This window comes from Aquarana catesbeiana, linkage group LG11 (assembly GCF_042186555.1).
Source record: "Aquarana catesbeiana isolate 2022-GZ linkage group LG11, ASM4218655v1, whole genome shotgun sequence".
NCBI classification, from domain to species: Eukaryota; Metazoa; Chordata; class Amphibia; order Anura; family Ranidae; genus Aquarana; species Aquarana catesbeiana.
In genome coordinates, this window is record NC_133334.1 from 27,701,415 (window position 1) to 27,724,615 (window position 23,201).

Here is a 23,201-nt window from a genome sequence, read left to right on the forward strand (position 1 = left end):
CAAATCAAAGACTGTCTGTGTTATTAGAGGACCATTTCGAAATATGCTGTTTTTGTTAAGCTAAAGGTGATTCAAAGAGTCATTGTAATCATTTGATGAAGATTTTTCTTTTGTATGTTCATTTTGCTGCATTCAAATCGAAAAAAAATATAACATTTTCGTTGCGACCGATTCAAAAATTCGAAAATTCGGAATACAAATTCTTAATACTAATTGAACGTATCAACTAAATTGAACTAAACGAAATAACTAGATTAACGAATCAAAATTAAACAAAACAAATTTTTTCGCCGTGCACATGACTAATCAGCTTCGAGGTTTTATTGTCAAAGCCTAATTTAAAAAGCTGAAGTTAGAAGCTGATTGGCTACCATGCACAGCTGCACAGATTCTGAGTGCTCCAGTTTTAGTAGTGTCTCATTGCATGCAGGTAAATGCAACTCTATTACCTGTAGTGTAATGTGGGGTCCAATGGTCCATTGACGTATCCCCTTGAAACAGCGCCATCTCCAACATGGACACTTATCTTATTTAATTGTGTGGCTTTCCGGATTTTTTGCTGCTCAATGACAGAGGTCACATAAGTGCTGGTCAACCCATTCCTGAAATCATTATATGTCTTTGCTAAAGACCCCTTAGTTGGTTTGTTACCTATAAACAAGTAAAAAAAAGACCAAACTGATGTTTTCTATATTTGACTGAATCGTCCTCGCTTTTCTTTTTTTTGTTCTCCTAAAAAGAAAACCTTTTTTTTGTTGCAACACAAAATCACACCGCTCTGAACAGAAAAGCCAAATGATGAGATGGACGGTGGCACAGCTAATCCAGGTGCTCTGGCTCAGGATGTCCCTCCCACATCCGTAAAACGAACCACAAATGTACATAGAAGAGCCGGCACCACTGGAGATTTTACTGTTTATTGATTTTTGTTTATTGATTTTATTGTTGTCTTATGACCATGATTAAAAAGAACCGGCAGGCGCGTTTCGTCACGCAGGCCTTGTTCACAGCACCCGCCTGCATGCCGAAACATGTTTGCATGTACTTTTTATCATGGTCATAAGACAACAATAAAATTGAAGACTGAATCTCCAGTGGTGCCGGCTCTTCTATGTACATTTGTGGGTCTTTTGTTTTTGTTAATCTGTCAATTCGTAAAGGGAATCCCTATAAAAAAAGATTAGTTTGATGGAAATATTGTTATCAAAATGTATTTCAAAGCATAACTTGTTACCGTATATACTCGAGTATAAGCCGACTTTTTCAACACATTTTTTATGCTGAAAAAGCCCCCCTCGGCTTATACTTGAGTGAGGGTCTCCCGCTGTGTCATGCAGTCTTAACTGTTCGGCGGCCGTCCATTGTAACAAAGCCCCGCCTCCTCCTCGTCCATGATAGACGGAACACTGATACAATGCTGGGACACTGAATCAGTGTCCCGTCTATCACGGATGACACAGAAGACTGCATGACACAGCGGGAGACACCTGCTGTTTTGGTTATCAAAGGGCACTGATGATACAGGTGGGCACAGTGAGGCTGCAAATGGGCACAGTGAGGCTGCAGATGGGCACAGTGAGGCTGCAAATGGGCACAATGAAGCTGCAGATGGGCACAGTGAAGCTGCAGATGGGCACAGTGAGGCTGCAAATGGGCACAGTGAGGCTGCAGATGGGCACAGTGAGGCTGCAGATGGGCACAATGAGGCTTCAGATGGGCAGAGTGAGGCTGCAGATGGGTACTGATGATACAGGTGGGCACAGTGAGGCTGCATATGAGCATAGTGAGGCTGCAGATGAGCACAGTGAGGCTGCAAATGGGAACAGTAAGGCTGCAGATGGGCACAGTGAGGCTGCAGATGGGCACTGATGATACAGGTGGGCACAGTGAGGCTGCAAATGGGCACAGTGAGGCTGCAGATGGGCACAGTGAGGCTGCAAATGGGCATTGTATACCCAGTAGCTGCTGCATTTCCCACCCTAGGCTTATACTCGAGACAATACGTTTTTCCAGTTTTTTGTGGTAAAATTAGGTGCCTCGGCTTATATTTGGATCGGCTTATACTCAAGTATATACAGTAATTTGTTAAATATCTGCACCTAAAGGTAGACATGTTAGTTCATCACATATCTAAGATCTGCTCTGTAAGTCTATTGCCCTGTACACACAATAGGATTTTCCGACGGAAAATGTGTAATAGGACCTTGTTGTCGGAAATTCCGATCGTGTGCAGGCTCCATCAAACATTTTCCATAGGAATTTCTGACACACAAAGTTTGAGAGCTTGCTATAAAATTTTCAGACAACAAAATCCGTTGTCGGAAATTCCGATCGTGTGTACACAAATCCGACGCACAAAGTGCCACGCATGCTCAGAATAAATTAAGAGACGAAAGCTATTGGCTACTGCCCCGTTTATAGTCCCGACGTACGTGTTTTACGTCACCGCGTTCAGAACAATCAGGTTTTCCGACAACTTTGTGTGACCGTGTGTATGCAAGACAAGTTTGAGCCAACATCCGTCGGAAAAAATCCATGGATTTTGTTGTCGGAATGTCCGATCAATGTCCGACCGTGTGTACGGGGCATAAGAGTCAACTTAATTAAATCAATGCATTCCCTCTGTGTCTAAAGCAGATTAGACTCAGGCAACCCTATCCTTCATAAAGTGCCAAACTATTAGTATCAAATATATTAAAGTGGTTGTGAAGGCAGAAGTTTTTTTTATGTATTCTATGCATTAAGATAAAAAACCTTCTGTGTGCAGCACCCCCTAATATATACCTGAGCCCCCTCTCGATCCAGCAATGTTGCAGGAGTGTCTTGGCTGCCCCTCCTCATTGGCTGAGACAGAAGTGCGGCACCATTGGCTCCCGCTGCTGTCAATCAAAGTTAGTGAGCCAATGAGGAGAGGGAGGGGCGGGGCAGAACCACGGCTCCGTGTGTAAATGGACACACAGAGCGGTGGCTTGGCTCAGGTGCCCCCTATAGCAAGTTGCTTGCTGTGGGGGCGGGCACTCGGCAGGAGGGAGGGGCCATGAGGTACCACAGAAGAGGAGGATCGGGGCTGCTCTGTGCAAAACCACTTCACAGAGCGGGTAAGTATAGCATGTTTTTTATTTTTAAAGAAAAAAAACAGACTTTAGTATCACTGTAAATAAATTGCTTAGCGGGCAATCTGAAACTGCTCTTATTGTCTATACTGAAGGCAAATAGGCTGTGCACTTAGCTGGTGCAGTTGCGATCATTTTTCCCAGAAGTTAGTAAATGTGGTAAAGCTCTGCTGATTTCTATCCTCCACCATGTGCAAGATAAATAGTTTTTTTTTCTTGGGGGGATAGGTTTTTATGGCCAGTTGATACAATGACATAAATACAGAAAACAAAATTTTACGACGATCGTTTGTAGAGAGGCAGAACGGCGGTCTAAACAAGGCAGACCGCTATTCTGTCAGAAAGAAAAATGCTAAGCAGAAGCATGGATTTATGTTTTTCTTTAGTCAAACGCTCCCCCTACAGTGAGAAAGCACTCATAGGGAACACATTTAACCCTTTGATTGCCCCTGATGTTAATCCCTTCCCTGCCAGTGTCATTTATACAGTGACTGTTGGAAGCAACACTATATCATATTTCTGGTATTTCATTCCCTGGTTGATACAGGCAGATGGCCCCAAGTTGGAATGTAACCAGTTACATTCCAGAGCTTTGTAGCATATCAGAATCTGCATTTGAATGCTTGGCTCCGGACCATCTGTTGCTGATAATACACTGCAAGCAATCTTCAAAGAGAGCCATGGCTGATGACGGTGGGTGACAAAGATCAAAGGATCAACAGGCACCTAGAGATGATACATGGACAATGCTGCCCCTAGAGGCCAATACAGTGGGACGGACAGTAATATAATATATTAAAAGGACTACCTCTTGGCAATATCTCATTGGACAGGGGGCTAGTGGGGGTGGTTACGAATGGGTCTGAATGTAAAGCTCTGCTGATTTCTATCCTCCATCATGTGAAAGATAAATAGGTTTTTTTTTTCTTGGGGAGGGGGATAGGATTTTATGGTCAGTTGATACAATGACATACATACAGAAAACAAACTTTTAAATGCATACATTTAATTTGCTCACTTTCACAATTATGCTGCTAGATAGTATAAACTTGTTGTTCCTACCATTCAAATCGGTTGTCATGATGATGGCATAAGCCACTATGGGTCTATATGAGGTATGAACACTTTGAAAGGTGATGTCCATCGCTTTTCCTGTAGATGAGCGAACAATTTGCACACTGCCGGCTATTTCTGCAGGTACTAAAAAATAATTCATAATCAGTATCACATCTCCTTTTACAGGTAAGTTAAAGTGTAAATCTGGGTTAAATAGAAGAATGACATATATGATGCAATCTATTACTAGCAATAAGATCACATTTTTTGTTTTTCTGATTACCACTTGTAATACTCTATGAATACCTGTAGATCCCTTATTTTTCCACTTCCTTCCACAGGGTGACAACGCAAGTTGTTCTACAGTGAAATCTGGCAGCAGTGCTGCAGCTATGTGGACAGGATAGTTTTAGCTGGACATGTAACATTAAATGTACTTAAAGTGGTTGTTAGACATGTGCAATTTGTTTAGTTCCAAATATGTTTTTTAACAAATTTAAAGTGGTTGTTAGACATGTGCAATTTGTTTAGTTCCAAATATGTTTTTTAACAAATTTAGACAAATTCGTTAATTAGGAAATATCCAAATTTCCGAATTTTGGAATTTCAGAATTTTTCCGAATATTCGAAATTCGAAAATTCGAAAGTCTGAAAATTCAGGAAACCCAAAAATAAGAATGAAAATCCGTAAATAGGAACGAAAATCTGAAAATTCGAAAACCCAAAAATTCGAAAATCTGAAATAATAACTAACTAATACATGACTTGTGCAATTCGGTTAGTTCCAAATATGTTTAAACAAATTTAGACAAATTCGTTAATTCGGAAATATCCGAATTTTTGAATTTCCAAATTTTTCCGAGATATTCGAAAATTCAGAAATTTGAAAATTCGAAAGTTGGAAAATCCGCAAATTCGGAAATCCAAAGATAAGAATGAAAATCTGAAAATAAGAACGCAAATCCAAAAATTCAAAAACCCAAAAATTCGAAAATCTGAAATAATTAACTAATAATAACTAACTATTAAATTATAGGTACAGTATTGTAATTTCCTTTCAAATTTGGCTTTTAGTAAATGTAACGAATTTATCCGAAGTTATGAATTATTCTTAATAACGAATGCCGTATCTAAACGAATGGAACGTAACAAATTAATAATAATAAATAACAATAATAAAAAATTATTTTTATTATTATTTATTATTATTTTGTTCCGTTCCATTTGTTTAGATGCGGCATTCTTTATTTTGGATAATTCGTAACTTCATATAAATTTGTATTCGTTGCATTCACTAAAAGCCAAATTTGAAAGGAAATTCTAATACCTATAATTTAACAGTTAGTTATTATTAGTTAGTTATTATTTCAAATTTTTGGATTTTTTGATTTTCGTTCTTTCTAATTTTCAGATTTTCCTTTCTTATTTTTGGATTGTAGAATTTTCAGATTTCGAACTTCTGAATTGTCGAATTTTCTAATTTTAGACCCTTTTCACACTGTTTTTAAGGCGCTTATGGGCTAAAACTAGCGCCTGTAAAGTGCCTGCAAAATGCTCCCCTGCAGTCTCAGTGTGAAATCTTGAGTGCTTTCACACTGAGGCGATGCGCTGGCAGGACGTTAAAAAAACTCCTGCAAGCAGCATCTTTGGAGCGGTGTATACACCGCTCCTAAAGCGCCCCTGCCCATTGAAATGAATGGGCAGCACTGCCCAACCGCCGGCAAAGCGTCGCTGCAGTCGCACTTTCCGGGTCGTTTTAACCGTTTTTCAGTGTTATTAACCCCCGCTAGCGGTCGAAAACCTCAGCAAAATAGATGGCAAAGCGCCGCTATTTTTAAAAATAGCGGCGCTTTACCGACGACATCGCCGAAGCCCAAGTGTGAAAGCAGCCTTAGAATTCCAAGTTTTATAACTTCTAAATTTCCGAATTTTTGAATTTCCGAATTTCCAAATTTTCGAATTTCCGCATTTTAGAATTTTAGAATTTCTGAATTTTAGAATTTAGAATTTTAGAATTTAGAATTTACGAATTTTAGAATTTACAAATTTTTTAATTTTAGAATTTCCAAAAAACAAAAACAAATGAAACAAAAACAGAAGAATTTTTCGGCAGTGCACAAGTCTAGTGGTTGTAAACGTCAGACATGAAATATAAACAATGCATATCCCTCTATAGTGTGTACTTGTCACAATCCAGAGCATCTCTGCTGCTTCGTTCCCCTACTATAATCATGAATCTCTTCTGACAAGTTTTCCTGACACCAAGAGAAAAATGGTGACAGGGGAGGGCACAGTCTGTGACTGACAGCCTCAGCTCTCTTCCTGTGTGCTGTGTGAAGAGGGGTGTGGCCCTTCCTTCCAATCAGTTCTTCTCACTGATGTAACTTCAGCTCTCCGCCTCCTGCTTTTCAGAGCTGAGAGAGCCTCTGTAAATTCTGCGCTTTGAATGGATGTTGGGGAAAGATGGATGTAGATAAACATGTACAACTGATGTAGAAGGATTTGTTTCATCTCTGTGTATCACCTGAGGCCAGTCACTTCACTCTGGGTATATGGAAGGGTTTACAACCACTTTAACTGCTTAAGGACCACCCCACATACATTTACTGTGGCAGGGCGGACCTTTAGTGCAAAGTCACGTAACTGTGCATGATCCCTTCCATTGGCTCTGGAGCGCATGATTGGACACAGTGAGAGCCAATCAGCGGGTGGCTGCCGGAACCCAACGATCGTTCGTAGAGAGGCAGAACGGCGGTCTGCCTATTTAAACAAGGCAAATCCGCTATTCTTTCAGAAAGGAAAATGGAGATCTCATGTTTCTGCTAAGCAGAAGCATGGATCTCTGTTTTTCTTTAGTCAAACACTCCCCCTACAGTTAGAGAGCACTCATAGGGAACACATTTAACCCTTTGATTGCCCCTGATGCTAATCCCTTTCCTGCCAGTGTCATTTATACAGTGACTGTTGGAGGCAACATGGTTTAATATCATATTTCTAGTATTTCATTCCCTGGTTGATACAGGCAGATGGCCCCAAGTTGGAATGTAAGTAGTTACATTCCAGAGCTTTTAGCATATCAGAATCTGTATCTGAACGCTTGGCTCCGGACCGTCTGTTGCTGATAATACACTACAAGCAATCTTCAAAGAGAGCCATGGCTGCCAAGATGATTGATGACGGTGGGTGACAAAGATCAAATGATCAACAGGCACCTAGAGATGATACATGGACAATGCTGCCCCTAGAGTCCAATACAGTGGGACCGACAGTAATATAATATATTAAAAGGACTACCTCTTGGCAATATCTCATTGGACAGGGGGGCTAGTGGGGGTAGTTACGAATGGGTCTGAATGAATGTGTAAAAAGGGCACACAGGAGGGAATTTGTCCCTTATCGCTCTTGGCTTGTGCCTGAGCCACATGGCTCTCTCTCCGTCATTTTGAGGCTCATGGCTATCTCTCTACTATTTTAAGCCAAAAAGAGGAGACCGTGTGATAAGTATCTTGATGTTCTTGTATTATATGTTCTGTTATATGCTTTGTAATATCTTTCCTTAGTATTTTCATGTTAGCGTTTCCTATTTCTTGGGAATAAAATAAGACTTTGTTTTATTAAGCAGTGTGCTTGGTTTCATAGCTAACCTTGTATTATAGTGATATCAACAGTAACATGTGATCAGAGTTTTAATAGACTAGCTAACTAGGGGAATAGACAAGTTAATACACAGGTGCAATAAATATAGGGAATCCATAAACACCCTTGAATAATATTTATTGTACCAGTTACTTCAGTGACAGTGCATTTTTTTTGTATTGGTGTCACTGGTCCCCAAAAAGTGTCATTTAGTGTCAGATTTTTCGACCGCAATGTCGCAGTCCCACTAAAAATAGATGATCACTGCCATTACTATATAAAAATATTACAAAAATAAAAAGTCCCTAAATCAATCCCAAAGTTTGTAGACGCTATGACTTTTGCGCAAACCAATCAATATACGCTTATTGGGATATTTTTACCAAAAATATGTAGCAGAACACATATTGGCCTAAATTTATGAAGAAATTTGATTTTTGTATTCTATTTTATAGCAGGAAGTAAAAAATATTGTTTTTTTTTTTCAAAATTGTCGGTATTTTTTTATTTATAGCGCAGAAAAATAAAAACTGCAGAGGTGATCAAATACCACCAAAAGAAAGATCTATTTGTGGGGAAGAAAAAGTCATCAATTTTATTTGGGTACAGCGTTGCATAACCACGCAATTGTCAGTTAAAGTAACACAGTGTTATATCGCAAAAAACGGCTTAGTCAGGAATATTTTTTTTACCAAAAATATGTAGCAGAATACATATTGGCCTAAATTTATGAAGAAATTCGATTTTTTTTTTTTTAATGTTATTGGAAATGTTTTATAGCAGGAAGTAAAAAATATTGTTTTTTTCTTTTCAAAATTGACAGTATATTTTTTGTTTATAGCGCAAAAAAAATTAAAACCGCAGAGGTGATCAAATACCACCAAAAGAAAGATCTATTTGTGTACCGCGTCGCATAACCACGCAATTGTCAGTTAAATCAACGCAGTGCCGTATCGCAAAAAACGGCCTGATCAGGAAGTGATTAAAGTAAGCAACAAACAAAAAAAGCCTAAACTCCAACTAATACTTTAAAGCTTTTACAGCAATGTAAAATAAACTGTAGCTGAAAGTTTAAAAGTAGAAAAACCTTTCTACTGTAGTTGAGATAGATTTGGTGAACAGGATTTACGGAGTGGGTAGAGAAGGACTGAAGGGGCTGGAGGTTGATGATGTTCAGGTGATAAACTCAAAAAAAAAACGTGTAGCGTAAATAGAGAATGTGAAAAATCTAAACTGCAGATACATTACAATATGTATATACCTGTTTTAGTTGTAGTAGTAGTAGTAGTAGTGGTGGTAGTAGTAGTAGTAGTAGTAGTCTTTGAAGAAGAACCAGAGAAGCTAGTAAAAGTTGATGTTGACTTATCTTCATTGATAGTGCCTGTGGCTGGATCATAGTTGATAGTGCTAAAGCCTACTAAGTAGACCCTGAAAGTCAAGAGATCAGTATCAACTTATTATTTGCAAGGAATGATTTTGCAGCAAATATAACAATTTCCTTGAAATTTCATCAACATTAAACTCATGGTTCAACATGCAGATTGCTCATTGGAATACCAAAAAAAACATGGATTTGTTTTCTTGGAAAGCCAGGTGATCACCATCTCAACGATGACTTTTAAGCTCCATACACACGATCGGATTGTTGGCCAACAAAACTGGAATTTTGTCCGAAGGACATTGGCCCAAACTTGTCTTGCATATATACGGCCACACAATTGTTGGCCAACAATCACGAACGTAGTGACGTACTATGTGGTTTTTCATCTCTTTAGCGCCACCCTTTGGGCTCCTTCTGCTAATTTCATGTTAGTAGAAGTTTGGTGAGTGTTTATTCACGCTTTTCATTTTGCGCTTTTCATTTTGCACTTTTCAATTCGTGCTTTTCAGTTCGTTTCTGAACGGCTGTTCGTCAACCAGCCATGTTGCGGAATCAGAGGAGATAACATGTTATTTTCATATTGGCCTTGGAGTTATTGCTTTGGCATTATTTTTTTGGTTGAATAATAATGATTTGATTTGATATATTCTCTATATTTTTTTGATGCATAGAATGCACTTTTGGTTAAGTTCTATTGGCAGATAGCATGTCTAATTTTATTTGTTTCCTTTTTTTAATGCACAATAAAAAAAATTGTGTAGAATAATACTTGGCTATGTGTTTTACTTCAAATGAAAGTTTGGGAGTCGGCAGTTACATTTTAAAAAATACAATGTAAAATTGACAAGGTACACCAACATAGTTGTATCTTTGATCTTAAAAACTACGGGATAATGGTGTTGTGGTAACTTGCACAAATAAAAAAAAAAAAAAGCATAATAATATTATTCTTGATATCACTAGAAGAAAAAAGCCTTTGAAAATTAGTTTGCAATAACTCCATCAGTATCACCAGCAAAGCAGCTTCATTATTATCCCATTAAAGAAGAAGAGAATTTTGCGCTGCATTTCCAGATTTCATAATTTGACACGTCACGAATGTTAATTCTCCACTACGAACGCTAGTTTACAAGACCGACCGCTTCCGGCTCGTCCTTGCTTCCGAGCATGCGTGTTTGTACTTTGGACTTTTGCCCGACGGACTTGTGTACACACGCTCGAAAAATATGACAACAGGCATTTGTCAGCGGAAAATTTGAAAACCTGCCATCCAACATTTGTTGGTGGAAAGTCCGATAACAAATGTCTGATGGAGCATACAAACGGTCGCATTTTCCGCCAACAGCCTGTCATAGAACATTTTCCGTCGGAAAGTCCGATCACGTGTACGAGGCTTCAGGCTTCATGTACACAGGATGTTCCTCAACCCCTCCTGATTGCTGGAACATCACAGCTAGTAATCCACATTTAAAAACGTGTGTTTAGCAGCGTTCACAAGCCACGTTTAGCCGCGTTTGCCTTCAGAAGCGTTTACTAAAGATAACCTCAGGAGACCCTTCCAAATGATTAGAAAGCACTAAAAACAAGTATTTACTAACTTTTTTAGCCATTCTGTAACAGTGTGAGTAGCAGCTGAGAAAGCAGTGTGCTTGTAGCTAGCTGTTATATTTTGGTTGGTTTGTTAATATGGATCCCATGATGAGCGTGTGTGAGGAAATGTGTGAGGAAATGTGTGAGGAAATGTGTGAGGAAATGTGTGAGGAATTTTGTGAGGAAATGTGTGAGGAAATGCTCCTGATGTTGCTTTTGCTAAGGCTCCAAAGACATAGAAAATTGCGTGAGAGGACCAGAGTTTGTCGCTACTGGACACATCCATTGATGGCTCAACGCATGTCCACATTATACTTTTCTAATATCTATGTTCAGCTGCGTAATGAGAAATTTTTAAATTTTACACGAATGTCAATTGCCACCTTTGACGTTCTCTTGGAAAAGGTTAGACCCCATCTAGTTCGCATGGACACCAACATGAGGAAAAACATGCCACCAGAGGAACGTCTGTTGGTGACTCTCAACTTCAGCGTCAAGTAATGCAAGTTGTGTATTGTACAGCATAATTGGCTGATGAGGGGAATATCACATGGTATATCAAGCTTGCAGGCAGTGATAATTGAGTTTTTGGTGTGTTTTTAGCATTCTCCAGGCTCAAAAGTAATTAATAAAATGTTTCCCTTTAAAAACGCTTCTAGACGAAAACGCGCCTAAACACAGGTAGCCACGTTTGGCGCTTTAAATGCCTTTAAACACAGCTTCTGAATGCATTTTTTTTTTGCGTTCCAAAAAAAGCCTCTAAACTCCTAACTCTAAGATCAATAGCTTTGTTGCTGAAGAAAGCCAACCCTAGCCAGAGGCGGCTCTCTAATTAGGCGAAATAGGCGGTGGCCTCAGGCCTCGCAGTCATAGGGGCCTCGCACAGCTGGCTAGTTTACCTAATTAGAGAGCCGCCTCATTCAGCAGCAGAGATCTCCGTCCCGAGTCCCCTCGCCCTGCTACAGGGAGAGATAACAGGCTGCGAGTGAGATGTGTGATCGGAGCTCACAGTCTGACATCTCCGGATCACAGACAGGGAGAGCCGCTCAGTGTACAGCCTGCTCTGACAGATCTCTCCCCTCCCCCTGCTGCCCGCACAGCCAGACAGAAGAGGAGAGAGAGCTTATGCTCCTCCTCCTCCCGCCCTCTCCTCCTGTGTCTGCCCCGCCCACTCTCCTCGGCAGTGTTCTCTGCTCTGCCTCAGAGAAGGGGATGTGTGGGCGGGAAGATTCAAGCTGGAGCCCAGGAAAAGGACAAGAGGAGTCTGATCCATCCATCCATCCATCCAGTCCCTCCTGCCTCCCAGTGAGTACACTGATTTAGGGGATGCTCTTCCTTCCCTTCTTCCTCCATTTCCCTCTCTTTCTTTCCATTCTTTTTGTCTCTTTCTTTCTCTTTCCTTCATTCTTTCCCCATCCCCCTCTCTTTCTTTCTTTCTTTCTTTCTTTCTTTCTTTCTTTCTTTCTTTCTTTCCTTCTTTCTTTCTTTCTTCTTCTTTCTCCATCCCCCTCTCTTTCTTTCTTTCTTCCTTTCTTTCCATTCTTTTTGTCATTCTTTCTTTTTCTCTTTCCTTCCTTCTTCCTCCATCCCCCTCTCTTTCTTTCTCTTTCTTTCTTTCTTTCTTTCTTTCTTTCTTTCTTTCTTTCTTTCTTTCTTTCTTTCTTTCTTTCTTTCCTTCTTTCTTTCCTTCCATCTGTCTTTCTTTCTTTCTTTCTCTTTCTTTCTTTCTTTCTTTCTTTCTTCCTTCTTCTTTCCTTCCATCTGTCTTTCTTTCTCTTTCTTTCTTTCTTTCTTTCTTTCTTTCTTTTCTTTCTTTCTTTCTTTCTTTCTTTCTTTCTTTCTTTCTTTCTTTCTTCTTTCTTCCTTCTTCTTTCTTCCTTCCATCTGTCTTTCTTTCTTTCTTTCCTTCCATCTGTCTTTCTTTCTCTTTCTTCCCTGTCCATCTTTCTTTTTTTTCTTTCTCTTTCTTTCCTGTCCATCTTTCTTTCTTTCTTTCTTTCTTTCTTTCTTTCTTTCTTTCTTTCTTTCTTTCTTTCTTTCTTTCTTTCTTTCTTTCCTTCCATCTGTCTTTCTTTCTTTCTTTCCTTCCATCTGTCTTTCTTTCTTTCTTTCCTTATTTCTTTCTTTCCTTCCATCTGTCTTTCTTTCTTTCCTTCTTTCTTTCCTTCCATCTGTCTTTCTTTCTCTTTCCTTCCATCTGTCTTTCTTTCTTTTTTTCTTTCTTTCCTTCTTTCTTTCCTTCCATCCGTCTTTCTTTCTCTTTCCTTCCATCTTTCTTTTTTTCTTTCTTTCCTTCTTTCTTTCCTTCCATCTGTCTTTCTTTCTTTCCTTCTTTCTTTCCTTCCATCTGTCTTTCTTTCTCTTTCTTTCCTGTCCATCTTTCTTTCTCTTTCTTTCCTTCTTTCTTTCCTTCCATCTGTCTTTCTTTCTTTCCTTCTTTCTTTCCTTCCATCTGTCTTTCTTTCTCTTTCTTTCCTGTCCATCTTTCTTTCTCTTTCTTTCCTTCTTTCTTTCATTCCATCTGTCTTTCTTTCTTTCTTTCCTTCTTTCTTTCCTTCCATCTGTCTTTCTTTCTTTCTTTCTTTCCTTCCATCTGTCTTTCTTTCTTTCTTTCCTTCTTTCTTTCCTTCCATCTGTCTTTCTTTCCTGTCCATCTGTCTTTCTTTCTCTTTCTTTCTTTCTTCTCTTTCTTTTCTTTCTTTCTTTCTTTCTTTCTTTCTTTCTTTCTTTCTTTCTTTCTTTCTTCTTTCTTCCTCATATCTCCTTCTTTCTCAGTTCTCTTTCTCTTCTTTCTTCCTTCTCTTTTCTCCTCTCTCTTTCTTCTTTCTTTCTTTCTTTCTTTCTTTCTTTCTTTCTTTCTTTCTTTCTTTCTTTCTTTCTTTCTTTCTTTCTTTCTTTCTTTCTTTCTTTCTTTCTTTCCTTCCATCTGTCTTTCTTTCTTTCTTTCCTTATTTCTTTCTTTCCTTCCATCTGTCTTTCTTTCTTTCCTTCTTTCTTTCCTTCCATCTGTCTTTCTTTCTCTTTCCTTCCATCTGTCTTTCTTTCTTTTTTTCTTTCTTTCCTTCTTTCTTTCCTTCCATCTGTCCTTCTTTCTTTCCTTCTTTCTTTCCTTCCATCTGTCTTTCTTTCTTTTTTTCTTTCTTTCCTTCTTTCTTTCCTTCCATCTGTCTTTCTTTCTCTTTCTTTCCTGTCCATCTTTCTTTCTCTTTCTTTCCTTCTTTCTTTCCTTCCATCTGTCTTTCTTTCTTTCCTTCTTTCTTTCCTTCCATCTGTCTTTCTTTCTTTCCTTCTTTCTTTCCTTCCATCTGTCTTTCTTTCTCTTTCTTTCCTGTCCATCTTTCTTTCTCTTTCTTTCCTTCTTTCTTTCCTTCCATCTGTCTTTCTTTCTTTCTTTCCTTCTTTCTTTCCTTCCATCTGTCTTTCTTTCCTGTCCATCTGTCTTTCTTTCTCTTTCTTTCTTTCTTTCTTTCTTTCTTTCTTTCTTTCTTTCTTTCTTTCTTTCTTTCTTTCTTTCCTTCCATCTGTCTTTCTTTCTTTCTTTCTCTTTCTTTCTTTCTTTCTTTCTTTCTTTCTTTCTTTCTTTCTTCTTCCTTCTTTCTTTCCTTCCATCTGTCTTTCTTTCTCTTTCTTTCTTTCTTTCTTTCTTTCTTTCTTTCTTTCTTTCTTTCTTTCTTTCTTTCTTTCTTTCCTTCTTTCTTTCCTTCCATCTGTCTTTCTTTCTTTCTTTCCTTCCATCTGTCTTTCTTTCTCTTTCTTCCCTGTCCATCTTTCTTTTTTTTCTTTCTCTTTCTTTCCTGTCCATCTTTCTTTCTTTCTTTCTTTCTTTCTTTCTTTCTTTCTTTCTTTCTTTCTTTCTTTCTTTCTTTCTTTCTTTCTTTCTTTCTTTCTTTCTTTCTTTCTTTCTTTCTTTCCTTCCATCTGTCTTTCTTTCTTTCTTTCCTTATTTCTTTCTTTCCTTCCATCTGTCTTTCTTTCTTTCCTTCTTTCTTTCCTTCCATCTGTCTTTCTTTCTCTTTCCTTCCATCTGTCTTTCTTTCTTTTTTTCTTTCTTTCCTTCTTTCTTTCCTTCCATCCGTCTTTCTTTCTCTTTCCTTCCATCTTTCTTTTTTCTTTCTTTCCTTCTTTCTTTCCTTCCATCTGTCTTTCTTTCTTTCCTTCTTTCTTTCCTTCCATCTGTCTTTCTTTCTCTTTCTTTCCTGTCCATCTTTCTTTCTCTTTCTTTCCTTCTTTCTTTCCTTCCATCTGTCTTTCTTTCTTTCCTTCTTTCTTTCCTTCCATCTGTCTTTCTTTCTCTTTCTTTCCTGTCCATCTTTCTTTCTCTTTCTTTCCTTCTTTCTTTCATTCCATCTGTCTTTCATCTGTCTTTCTTTCTTTCTTTCCTTCTTTCTTTCCTTCCATCTGTCTTTCTTTCCTGTCCATCTGTCTTTCTTTCTCTTTCTTTCTTTCTTTCTCTTTCTTTCTTTCTTTCTTTCTTTCTTTCTTTCTTTCTTTCTTTCTTTCTTTCTTTCTTTCTTTCTTTCTTTCTTTCTTTCTTTCTTTCTTTCTTTCTTCCTCATATCTCCTTCTTTCTCAGTTCTCTTTCTCTTCTTTCTTCCTTCTCTTTTCTCCTCTCTCTTTTTCTTTCTTTCTTTCTTTCTTTCTTTCTTTCTTTCTTTCTTTCTTTCTTTCTTTCTTTCTTTCTTTCTTTCTTTCTTTCTTTCTTTCTTTCTTTCTTTCTTTCTTTCCTTCCATCTGTCTTTCTTTCTTTCTTTCCTTATTTCTTTCTTTCCTTCCATCTGTCTTTCTTTCTTTCCTTCTTTCTTTCCTTCCATCTGTCTTTCTTTCTCTTTCCTTCCATCTGTCTTTCTTTTTTTCTTTCTTTCCTTCTTTCTTTCCTTCCATCTGTCTTTCTTTCTCTTTCCTTCCATCTGTCTTTCTTTCTTTTTTTCTTTCTTTCCTTCTTTCTTTCCTTCCATCTGTCTTTCTTTCTTTCCTTCTTTCTTTCCTTCCATCTGTCTTTCTTTCTTTTTTTCTTTCTTTCCTTCTTTCTTTCCTTCCATCTGTCTTTCTTTCTCTTTCTTTCCTGTCCATCTTTCTTTCTCTTTCTTTCCTTCTTTCTTTCCTTCCATCTGTCTTCTTTCTTTCCTTCTTTCTTTCCTTCCATCTGTCTTTCTTTCTTTCCTTCTTTCTTTCCTTCCATCTGTCTTTCTTTCTCTTTCCTTCCATCTGTCTTTCTTTCTTTTTTTCTTTCTTTCCTTCTTTCTTTCCTTCCATCCGTCTTTCTTTCTCTTTCCTTCCATCTTTCTTTTTTCTTTCTTTCCTTCTTTCTTTCCTTCCATCTGTCTTTCTTTCTTTCCTTCTTTCTTTCCTTCCATCTGTCTTTCTTTCTCTTTCTTTCCTGTCCATCTTTCTTTCTCTTTCTTTCCTTCTTTCTTTCCTTCCATCTGTCTTTCTTTCTTTCCTTCTTTCTTTCCTTCCATCTGTCTTTCTTTCTCTTTCTTTCCTGTCCATCTTTCTTTCTCTTTCTTTCCTTCTTTCTTTCATTCCATCTGTCTTTCTTTCTTTCTTTCCTTCTTTCTTTCCTTCCATCTGTCTTTCATTCTTTCTTTCCTTCCATCTGTCTTTCTTTCTTTCTTTCCTTCTTTCTTTCCTTCCATCTGTCTTTCTTTCCTGTCCATCTGTCTTTCTTTCTCTTTCTTTCTTTCTTTCTCTTTCTTTCTTTCTTTCTTTCTTTCTTTCTTTCTTTCTTTCTTTCTTTCTTTCTTTCTTTCTTTCTTCTTTCTTTCTTTCTTCCTCATATCTCCTTCTTTCTCAGTTCTCTTTCTCTTCTTTCTTCCTTCTCTTTTCTCCTCTATCTTTTTCTTTCTTTCTTTCTTTCTTTCTTTCTTTCTTTCTTTCTTTCTTTCTTTCTTTCTTTCTTTCTTTCTTTCTTTCTTTCTTTCTTTCTTTCTTTCTTTCCTTCCATCTGTCTTTCTTTCTTTCTTTCCTTATTTCTTTCTTTCTTCCATCTGTCTTTCTTTCTTTCTTCTTTCTTTCCTTCCATCTGTCTTTCTTTCTCTTTCCTTCCATCTGTCTTTCTTTCTTTTTTTCTTTCTTTCCTTCTTTCTTTCCTTCCATCTGTCCTTCTTTCTTTCTTCTTTCTTTCCTTCCATCTGTCTTTCTTTCTTTTTTCTTTCTTTCCTTCTTTCTTTCCTTCCATCTGTCTTTCTTTCTCTTTCTTTCCTGTCATCTTTCTTTCTCTTTCTTTCCTTCTTTCTTTCCTTCCATCTGTCTTTCTTTCTTTCCTTCTTTCTTTCCTTCCATCTGTCTTTCTTTCTTTCCTTCTTTCTTTCCTTCCATCTGTCTTTCTTTCTCTTTCTTTCCTGTCCATCTTTCTTTCTCTTTCTTTCTTCTTTCTTTCCTTCCATCTGTCTTTCTTTCTTTCTTTCCTTCTTTCTTTCCTTCCATCTGTCTTTCTTTCCTGTCCATCTGTCTTTCTTTCTCTTTCTTTCTTTCTTTCTTTCTTTCTTTCTTTCTTTCTTTCTTTCTTTCTTTCTTTCTTTCTTTCTTTCTTTCTTTCTTTCTTTCTTTCCTTCCATCTGTCTTTCTTTCTTTCTTTCTCTTTCTTTCTTTTTTTCTTTCTTTCTTTCTTTCTTTCCTTCTTTCTTTCCTTCCATCTGTCTTTCTTTCTCTTTCTTTCTTTCTTTCTTTCTTTCTTTCTTTCTTTCTTTCTTTCTTTCTTTCTTCTTTCTTTCTTTCTTTCTTTCTTTCTTTCTTTCTTCTTTCTTTCTTCTTTCTTTCCTTCTTTCTTTCCTTCCATCTGTCTTTCTTTCTTTCTTTCCTTCCATCTGTCTTTCTTTCTCTTTCTTCCCTGTCCATCTTTCTTTTTTTCTTTCTCTTTCTTTCCTGTCCATCTTTCTTCTTTCTTTCTTTCTTTCTTTCTTTCTTTCTTTCTTTCTTTCTTTCTTTCTTTCTTTCTTTCTTTCTTTCTTTCTTTCTTTCTTTCTTTCCTTCCATCTGTCTTTCTTTCTTTCTTTCCTTCCATCTGTCTTTCTTTCTTTCTTTCCTTATTTCTTTCTTTCCTTCCATCTGTCTTTCTTTCTTTCCTTCTTTCTTTCCTTCCATCTGTCTTTCTTTCTCTTTCCTTCCATCTGTCTTTCTTTCTTTTTTTCTTTCTTTCCTTCTTTCTTTCCTTCCATCCGTCTTTCTTTCTCTTTCCTTCCATCTTTCTTTTTTTCTTTCTTTCCTTCTTTCTTTCCTTCCATCTGTCTTTCTTTCTTTCCTTCTTTCTTTCCTTCCATCTGTCTTTCTTTCTCTTTCTTTCCTGTCCATCTTTCTTTCTCTTTCTTTCCTTCTTTCTTTCCTTCCATCTGTCTTTCTTTCTTTCCTTCTTTCTTTCCTTCCATCTGTCTTTCTTTCTCTTCTTTCCTGTCCATCTTTCTTTCTCTTTCTTTCCTTCTTTCTTTCATTCCATCTGTCTTTCTTTCTTTCTTTCCTTCTTTCTTTCCTTCCATCTGTCTTTCTTTCTTTCTTTCCTTCCATCTGTCTTTCTTCTTTCTTTCCTTCTTTCTTTCCTTCCATCTGTCTTTCTTTCCTGTCCATCTGTCTTTCTTTCTCTTTCTTTCTTTCTTTCTCTTTCTTTCTTTCTTTCTTTCTTTCTTTCTTTCTTTCTTTCTTTCTTTCTTTCTTTCTTTCTTTCTTTCTTTCTTTCTTTCTTTCTTTCTTTCTTTCTTCCTCATATCTCCTTCTTTCTCAGTTCTCTTTCTCTTCTTTCTTCCTTCTCTTTTCTCCTCTCTCTTTTTCTTTCTTTCTTTCTTTCTTTCTTTCTTTCTTTCTTTCTTTCTTTCTTTCTTTCTTTCTTTCTTTCTTTCTTTCTTTCTTTCTTTCTTTCTTTCTTTCTTCTTTCTTTCTTTCTTTCTTTCTTTCTTTCTTTCCTTCCATCTGTCTTTCTTTCTTTCTTTCCTTATTTCTTTCTTTCCTTCATCTGTCTTTCTTTCTTTCCTTCTTTCTTTCCTTCCATCTGTCTTTCTTTCTCTTTCCTTCCATCTGTCTTTCTTTCTTTTTTCTTTCTTTCCTTCTTTCTTTCCTTCCATCTGTCTTTCTTTCTCTTTCCTTCCATCTGTCTTTCTTTCTTTTTTTCTTTCTTTCCTTCTTTCTTTCCTTCCATCTGTCTTTCTTTCTTTCCTTCTTTCTTTCCTTCCATCTGTCTTTCTTTCTTTTTTCTTCTTTCCTTCTTTCTTTCCTTCCATCTGTCTTTCTTTCTCTTTCTTTCCTGTCCATCTTTCTTTCTCTTTCTTTCCTTCTTTCTTTCCTTCCATCTGTCTTTCTTTCTTTCCTTCTTTCTTTCCTTCCATCTGTCTTTCTTTCTTTCCTTCTTTCTTTCCTTCCATCTGTCTTTCTTTCTCTTTCTTAACTGTCCATCTTTCTTTCTCTTTCTTTCCTTCTTTCTTTCCTTCCATCTGTCTTTCTTTCTTTCTTTCCTTCTTTCTTTCCTTCCATCTGTCTTTCTTTCCTGTCCATCTGTCTTTCTTTCTCTTTCTTTCTTTCTTTCTTTCTTTCTTTCTTTCTTTCTTTCTTTCTTTCTTTCTTTCTTTCTTTCTTTCTTTCTTTCTTTCTTTCTTTCTTTCCTTCCATCTGTCTTCTTTCTTTCTTTCTCTTTCTTTCTTTCTTTCTTTCTTTCTTTCTTTCTTTCTTTCTTTCTTTCTTTCTTTCTTTCTTTCTTTCTTTCTTTCTTTCTTTCTTTCTTTCTTTCTTTCCTTCTTTCTTTCCTTCCATCTGTCTTTCTTTCTCTTTCTTTCTTTCTTTCTTTCTTTCTTTCTTTCTTTCTTTCTTTCTTTCTTTCTTTCTTTCTTTCTTTCTTTCTTTCTTTCTTTCTTTCTTTCTTTCTTTCTTTCCTTCTTTCTTTCCTTCCATCTGTCTTTCTTTCTTTCTTTCCTTCCATCTGTCTTTCTTTCTCTTTCTTCCCTGTCCATCTTTCTTTTTTTTCTTTCTCTTTCTTTCCTGTCCATCTTTCTTTCTTTCTTTCTTTCTTTCTTTCTTTCTTTCTTTCTTTCTTTCTTCTTTCTTTCTTTCCTTCCATCTGTCTTTCTTTCTTTCTTTCCTTCCATCTGTCTTTCTTTCTTTCTTTCCTTATTTCTTTCTTTCCTTCCATCTGTCTTTCTTTCTTTCCTTCTTTCTTTCCTTCCATCTGTCTTTCTTTCTCTTTCCTTCCATCTGTCTTTCTTTCTTTTTTCTTTCTTTCCTTCTTTCTTTCCTTCCATCCGTCTTTCTTTCTCTTTCCTTCCATCTTTCTTTTTTTCTTTCTTTCCTTCTTTCTTTCCTTCCATCTGTCTTTCTTTCTTTCCTTCTTTCTTTCCTTCCATCTGTCTTTCTTTCTCTTTCTTAACTGTCCATCTTTCTTTCTCTTTCTTTCCTTCTTTCTTTCCTTCCATCTGTCTTTCTTTCTTTCTTTCCTTCTTTCTTTCCTTCCATCTGTCTTTCTTTCTTTCTTTCCTTCCATCTGTCTTTCTTTCTTTCTTTCCTTCTTTCTTTCCTTCCATCTGTCTTTCTTTCCTGTCCATCTGTCTTTCTTTCTCTTTCTTTCTTTCTTTCTCTTTCTTTCTTTCTTTCTTTCTTTCTTTCTTTCTTTCTTTCTTTCTTTCTTTCTTTCTTTCTTTCTTTCTTTCTTTCTTTCTTTCTTTCTTTCTTTCTTTCTTTCTTTCTTTCTTTCTTCCTCATATCTCCTTCTTTCTCAGTTCTCTTTCTCTTTTTTTCCTTCTCTTTTCTCCTCTCTCTTTTCTTTCTTTCTTTCTTTCTTTCTTTCTTTCTTTCTTTCTTTCTTTCTTTCTTTCTTTCTTTCTTTCTTTCTTTCTTTCTTTCTTTCTTTCTTTCTTTCTTCTTTCTTTCTTTCTTTTTTTCTTTCTTCCATCTGTCTTTCTTTCTTTCTTTCCTTATTTTCTTTCTTTCCTTCCATCTGTCTTTCTTTCTTCCTTCTTTCTTTCCTTCCATCTGTCTTTCTTTCTCTTTCCTTCCATCTGTCTTTCTTTCTTTTTTTCTTTCTTTCCTTCTTTCTTTCCTTCCATCTGTCTTTCTTTCTCTTTCCTTCCATCTGTCTTTCTTTCTTTTTTTCTTTCTTTCCTTCTTTCTTTCCTTCCATCTGTCTTTCCTGTCCATCTTTCTTTCTCTTTCTTTCCTTCTTTCTTTCCTTCCATCTGTCTTTCTTTCTTTCTTTCCTCTTTCTTTCCTTCCATCTGTCTTTCTTTCCTGTCCATCTGTCTTTCTTTCTCTTTCTTTCTTTCTTTCTTCTTTCTTTCTTTCTTTCTTCTTTCTTTCTTTCTTTCTTTCTTTCTTTCTTTCTTCCTCATATCTCCTTCTTTCTCAGTTCTCTTTCTCTTCTTTCTTCCTTCTCTTTTCTCCTCTCTCTTTTCTTTCTTTCTTTCTTTCTTTCTTTCTTTCTTTCCTTCCATCTTTCTTTCTTTCTTTTCTTTCTCTTTCTTTCCTTCCATCTGTCTTTCTTTCCTCTTTCCTGTCCATCTGTCTTTCTTTCTCTTTCTTTCCTGTCCATCTCTTTCCTTCTTTCTTTCTCCATCCCCCTCTATTTCTTTCTTTCTTCCTTTCTTTCCATTCTTTTTGTCATTCTTTCTTTTCTCTTTCCTTCCTTCTTCCTCCATCCCCCTCTCTTTCTTTCTCTTTCTTTCTTTCTTTCTTTCTTTCTTTCTTTCTTTCTTTCCTTTCTTTCTTTCTTTCTTTCTTTCTTTTTTTTCTTTCTTTCCTTCCATCTGTCTATCTTTCTCTTTCCTTCCATCTGTCTTTCTTTCTTCCATCTTTCTTTTTTTCTCTTTCTTTCTTTCTTCTTTCTTTCCTTCCATCTTTCTTTTTTCTCTTTCTTTCTTTCCCTTCTTTCTTCCTTCCACCTGTCTTTCTTTCTTTCTTTCTTTCTTTCTTTCTTTCTTTCTTTCTTTCTTTCTTTCTTTCTTTCTTTCTTTCTTTCCTTCTTTCTTTCCTTCCATCTGTCTTTCTTTCTTTTTCTTTCTTTCTTCTTTCTTTCTTCTTTCTTTCTTTTTCTTTCTTTCTTTCTTTCTTTCTTTCTTTCTTTCTTTCTTTCTTTCTTTCTTTCTTTCTTTCTCTTTCTTCTTTCTTTCTTTCCTTCCATCTGTCTTTCTTTCTCTTTCTTTCCTGTCCATCTTTCTTTTTTTTTTCTATCTCTTTCTTCCTGTCCATCTTTCTTCTTTCTTTCTTTCTTTCTTCTTTCTTTCTTTCTTTCTTTCTTTCTTTCTTTCTTTCTTTCTTTCTTTCTTCTGTCTGTCTGTCTGTCTGTCTTTCTTTCTTTCTCCACCCATCCCCATTTATTTCTCTCTTTGTGACAGCCTATCAGAATAGGTAGGATCTGTGAGAGCAGTTTCCCTGTGCAGCTCTGCTTGAGGAAAATATATCTTTATTATGCCCACTTACCTACCCCCTGTACTGTCCATTCCCTATACTGTACCCTCCTAATACAGTTCATAATACAGTGGGGCCTCATGTCTAAGTTTTGCCTAAGGCCTCACAAAGTCTAGAGCCGCCTCTGACCCTAGCCATAACTCATACCCTAATTTTCAACTCTTTGATAAAACAAAACCACATAATCCCTGTGTTATTGCTGACCTATAAAACATTTATACAGTATATATGCTGCGCTATCCAAATGTAATCATAAGGTAACTGTACTGAATCTTAATATTACTGACTGTAGTTAAATAGTGGTGGTGAGATATTCTATTCCTATGTAAAAAATCTACTGAACGTAATAATGCAATATTATGCGATTATAGGTGCCGATCATAAATAATTAAAAATTGCAATCCTATGCGATACTCCCAATGGACAACCTGTGTAGCATACACACATTGGGAGTATCGCATAGGATTGCAATTTTTAATCGTTCATGATCGCAACTTATATTCGCATAAGATTGCATTATTATTAGAGAGCTTATGCTCCTCCTCCTCCCGCCCTCTCCCCTCTCCTCCTGTGTCTGCCCCGCCCACTCTCCTCGGCAGTGTTCTCTGCTCTGCCTCAGAGAAGGGGATGTGTGGGCGGGAAGATTCAAGCTGGAGCCCAGGAAAAGGACGAGAGGAGTCTGATCCATCCATCCATCCATCCATCCAGTCCCTCCTGCCTCCCAGTGAGTACACTGATTTAGGGGATGCTCTTCCTTCCCTTCTTCCTCCATTTCCCTCTCTTTCTTTCCATTCTTTTTGTCTCTTTCTTTCTCTTTCCTTCATTCTTTCCCCATCCCCCTCTCTTTCTTTCTTTCTTTCTTTCTTTCTTTCTTTCTTTCTTTCTTTCTTTCTTTCTTTCTTTCTTTCTCCATCCCCCTCTCTTTCTTTCTTTCTTCCTTTCTTTCCATTCTTTTTGTCATTCTTTCTTTTTCTCTTTCCTTCCTTCTTCCTCCATCCCCCTCTCTTTCTTTCTTTCTTTCTTTCTCTTTCTTTCTTTCTTTCTTTCTT

General features: G+C 36.9%; 1 protein-coding gene across 1 annotated transcript in view; it reads right to left on the reverse strand.

The window, feature by feature from the left end:
• Positions 1 to 23,201, reverse strand: part of LOC141111914 (uncharacterized) — a 118,084-nt gene that overhangs the window by 56,725 nt on the left and 38,158 nt on the right. The window contains exons 19-21 of the mRNA XM_073604126.1: positions 9,067 to 9,233; positions 4,176 to 4,313; positions 450 to 651 (exon numbers count right to left, since the gene is read on the reverse strand). Of these exons, the coding sequence (XP_073460227.1) occupies positions 450 to 651; positions 4,176 to 4,313; positions 9,067 to 9,233 (507 nt within the window). The remainder of the gene's footprint in view (positions 1 to 449; positions 652 to 4,175; positions 4,314 to 9,066; positions 9,234 to 23,201) is intronic.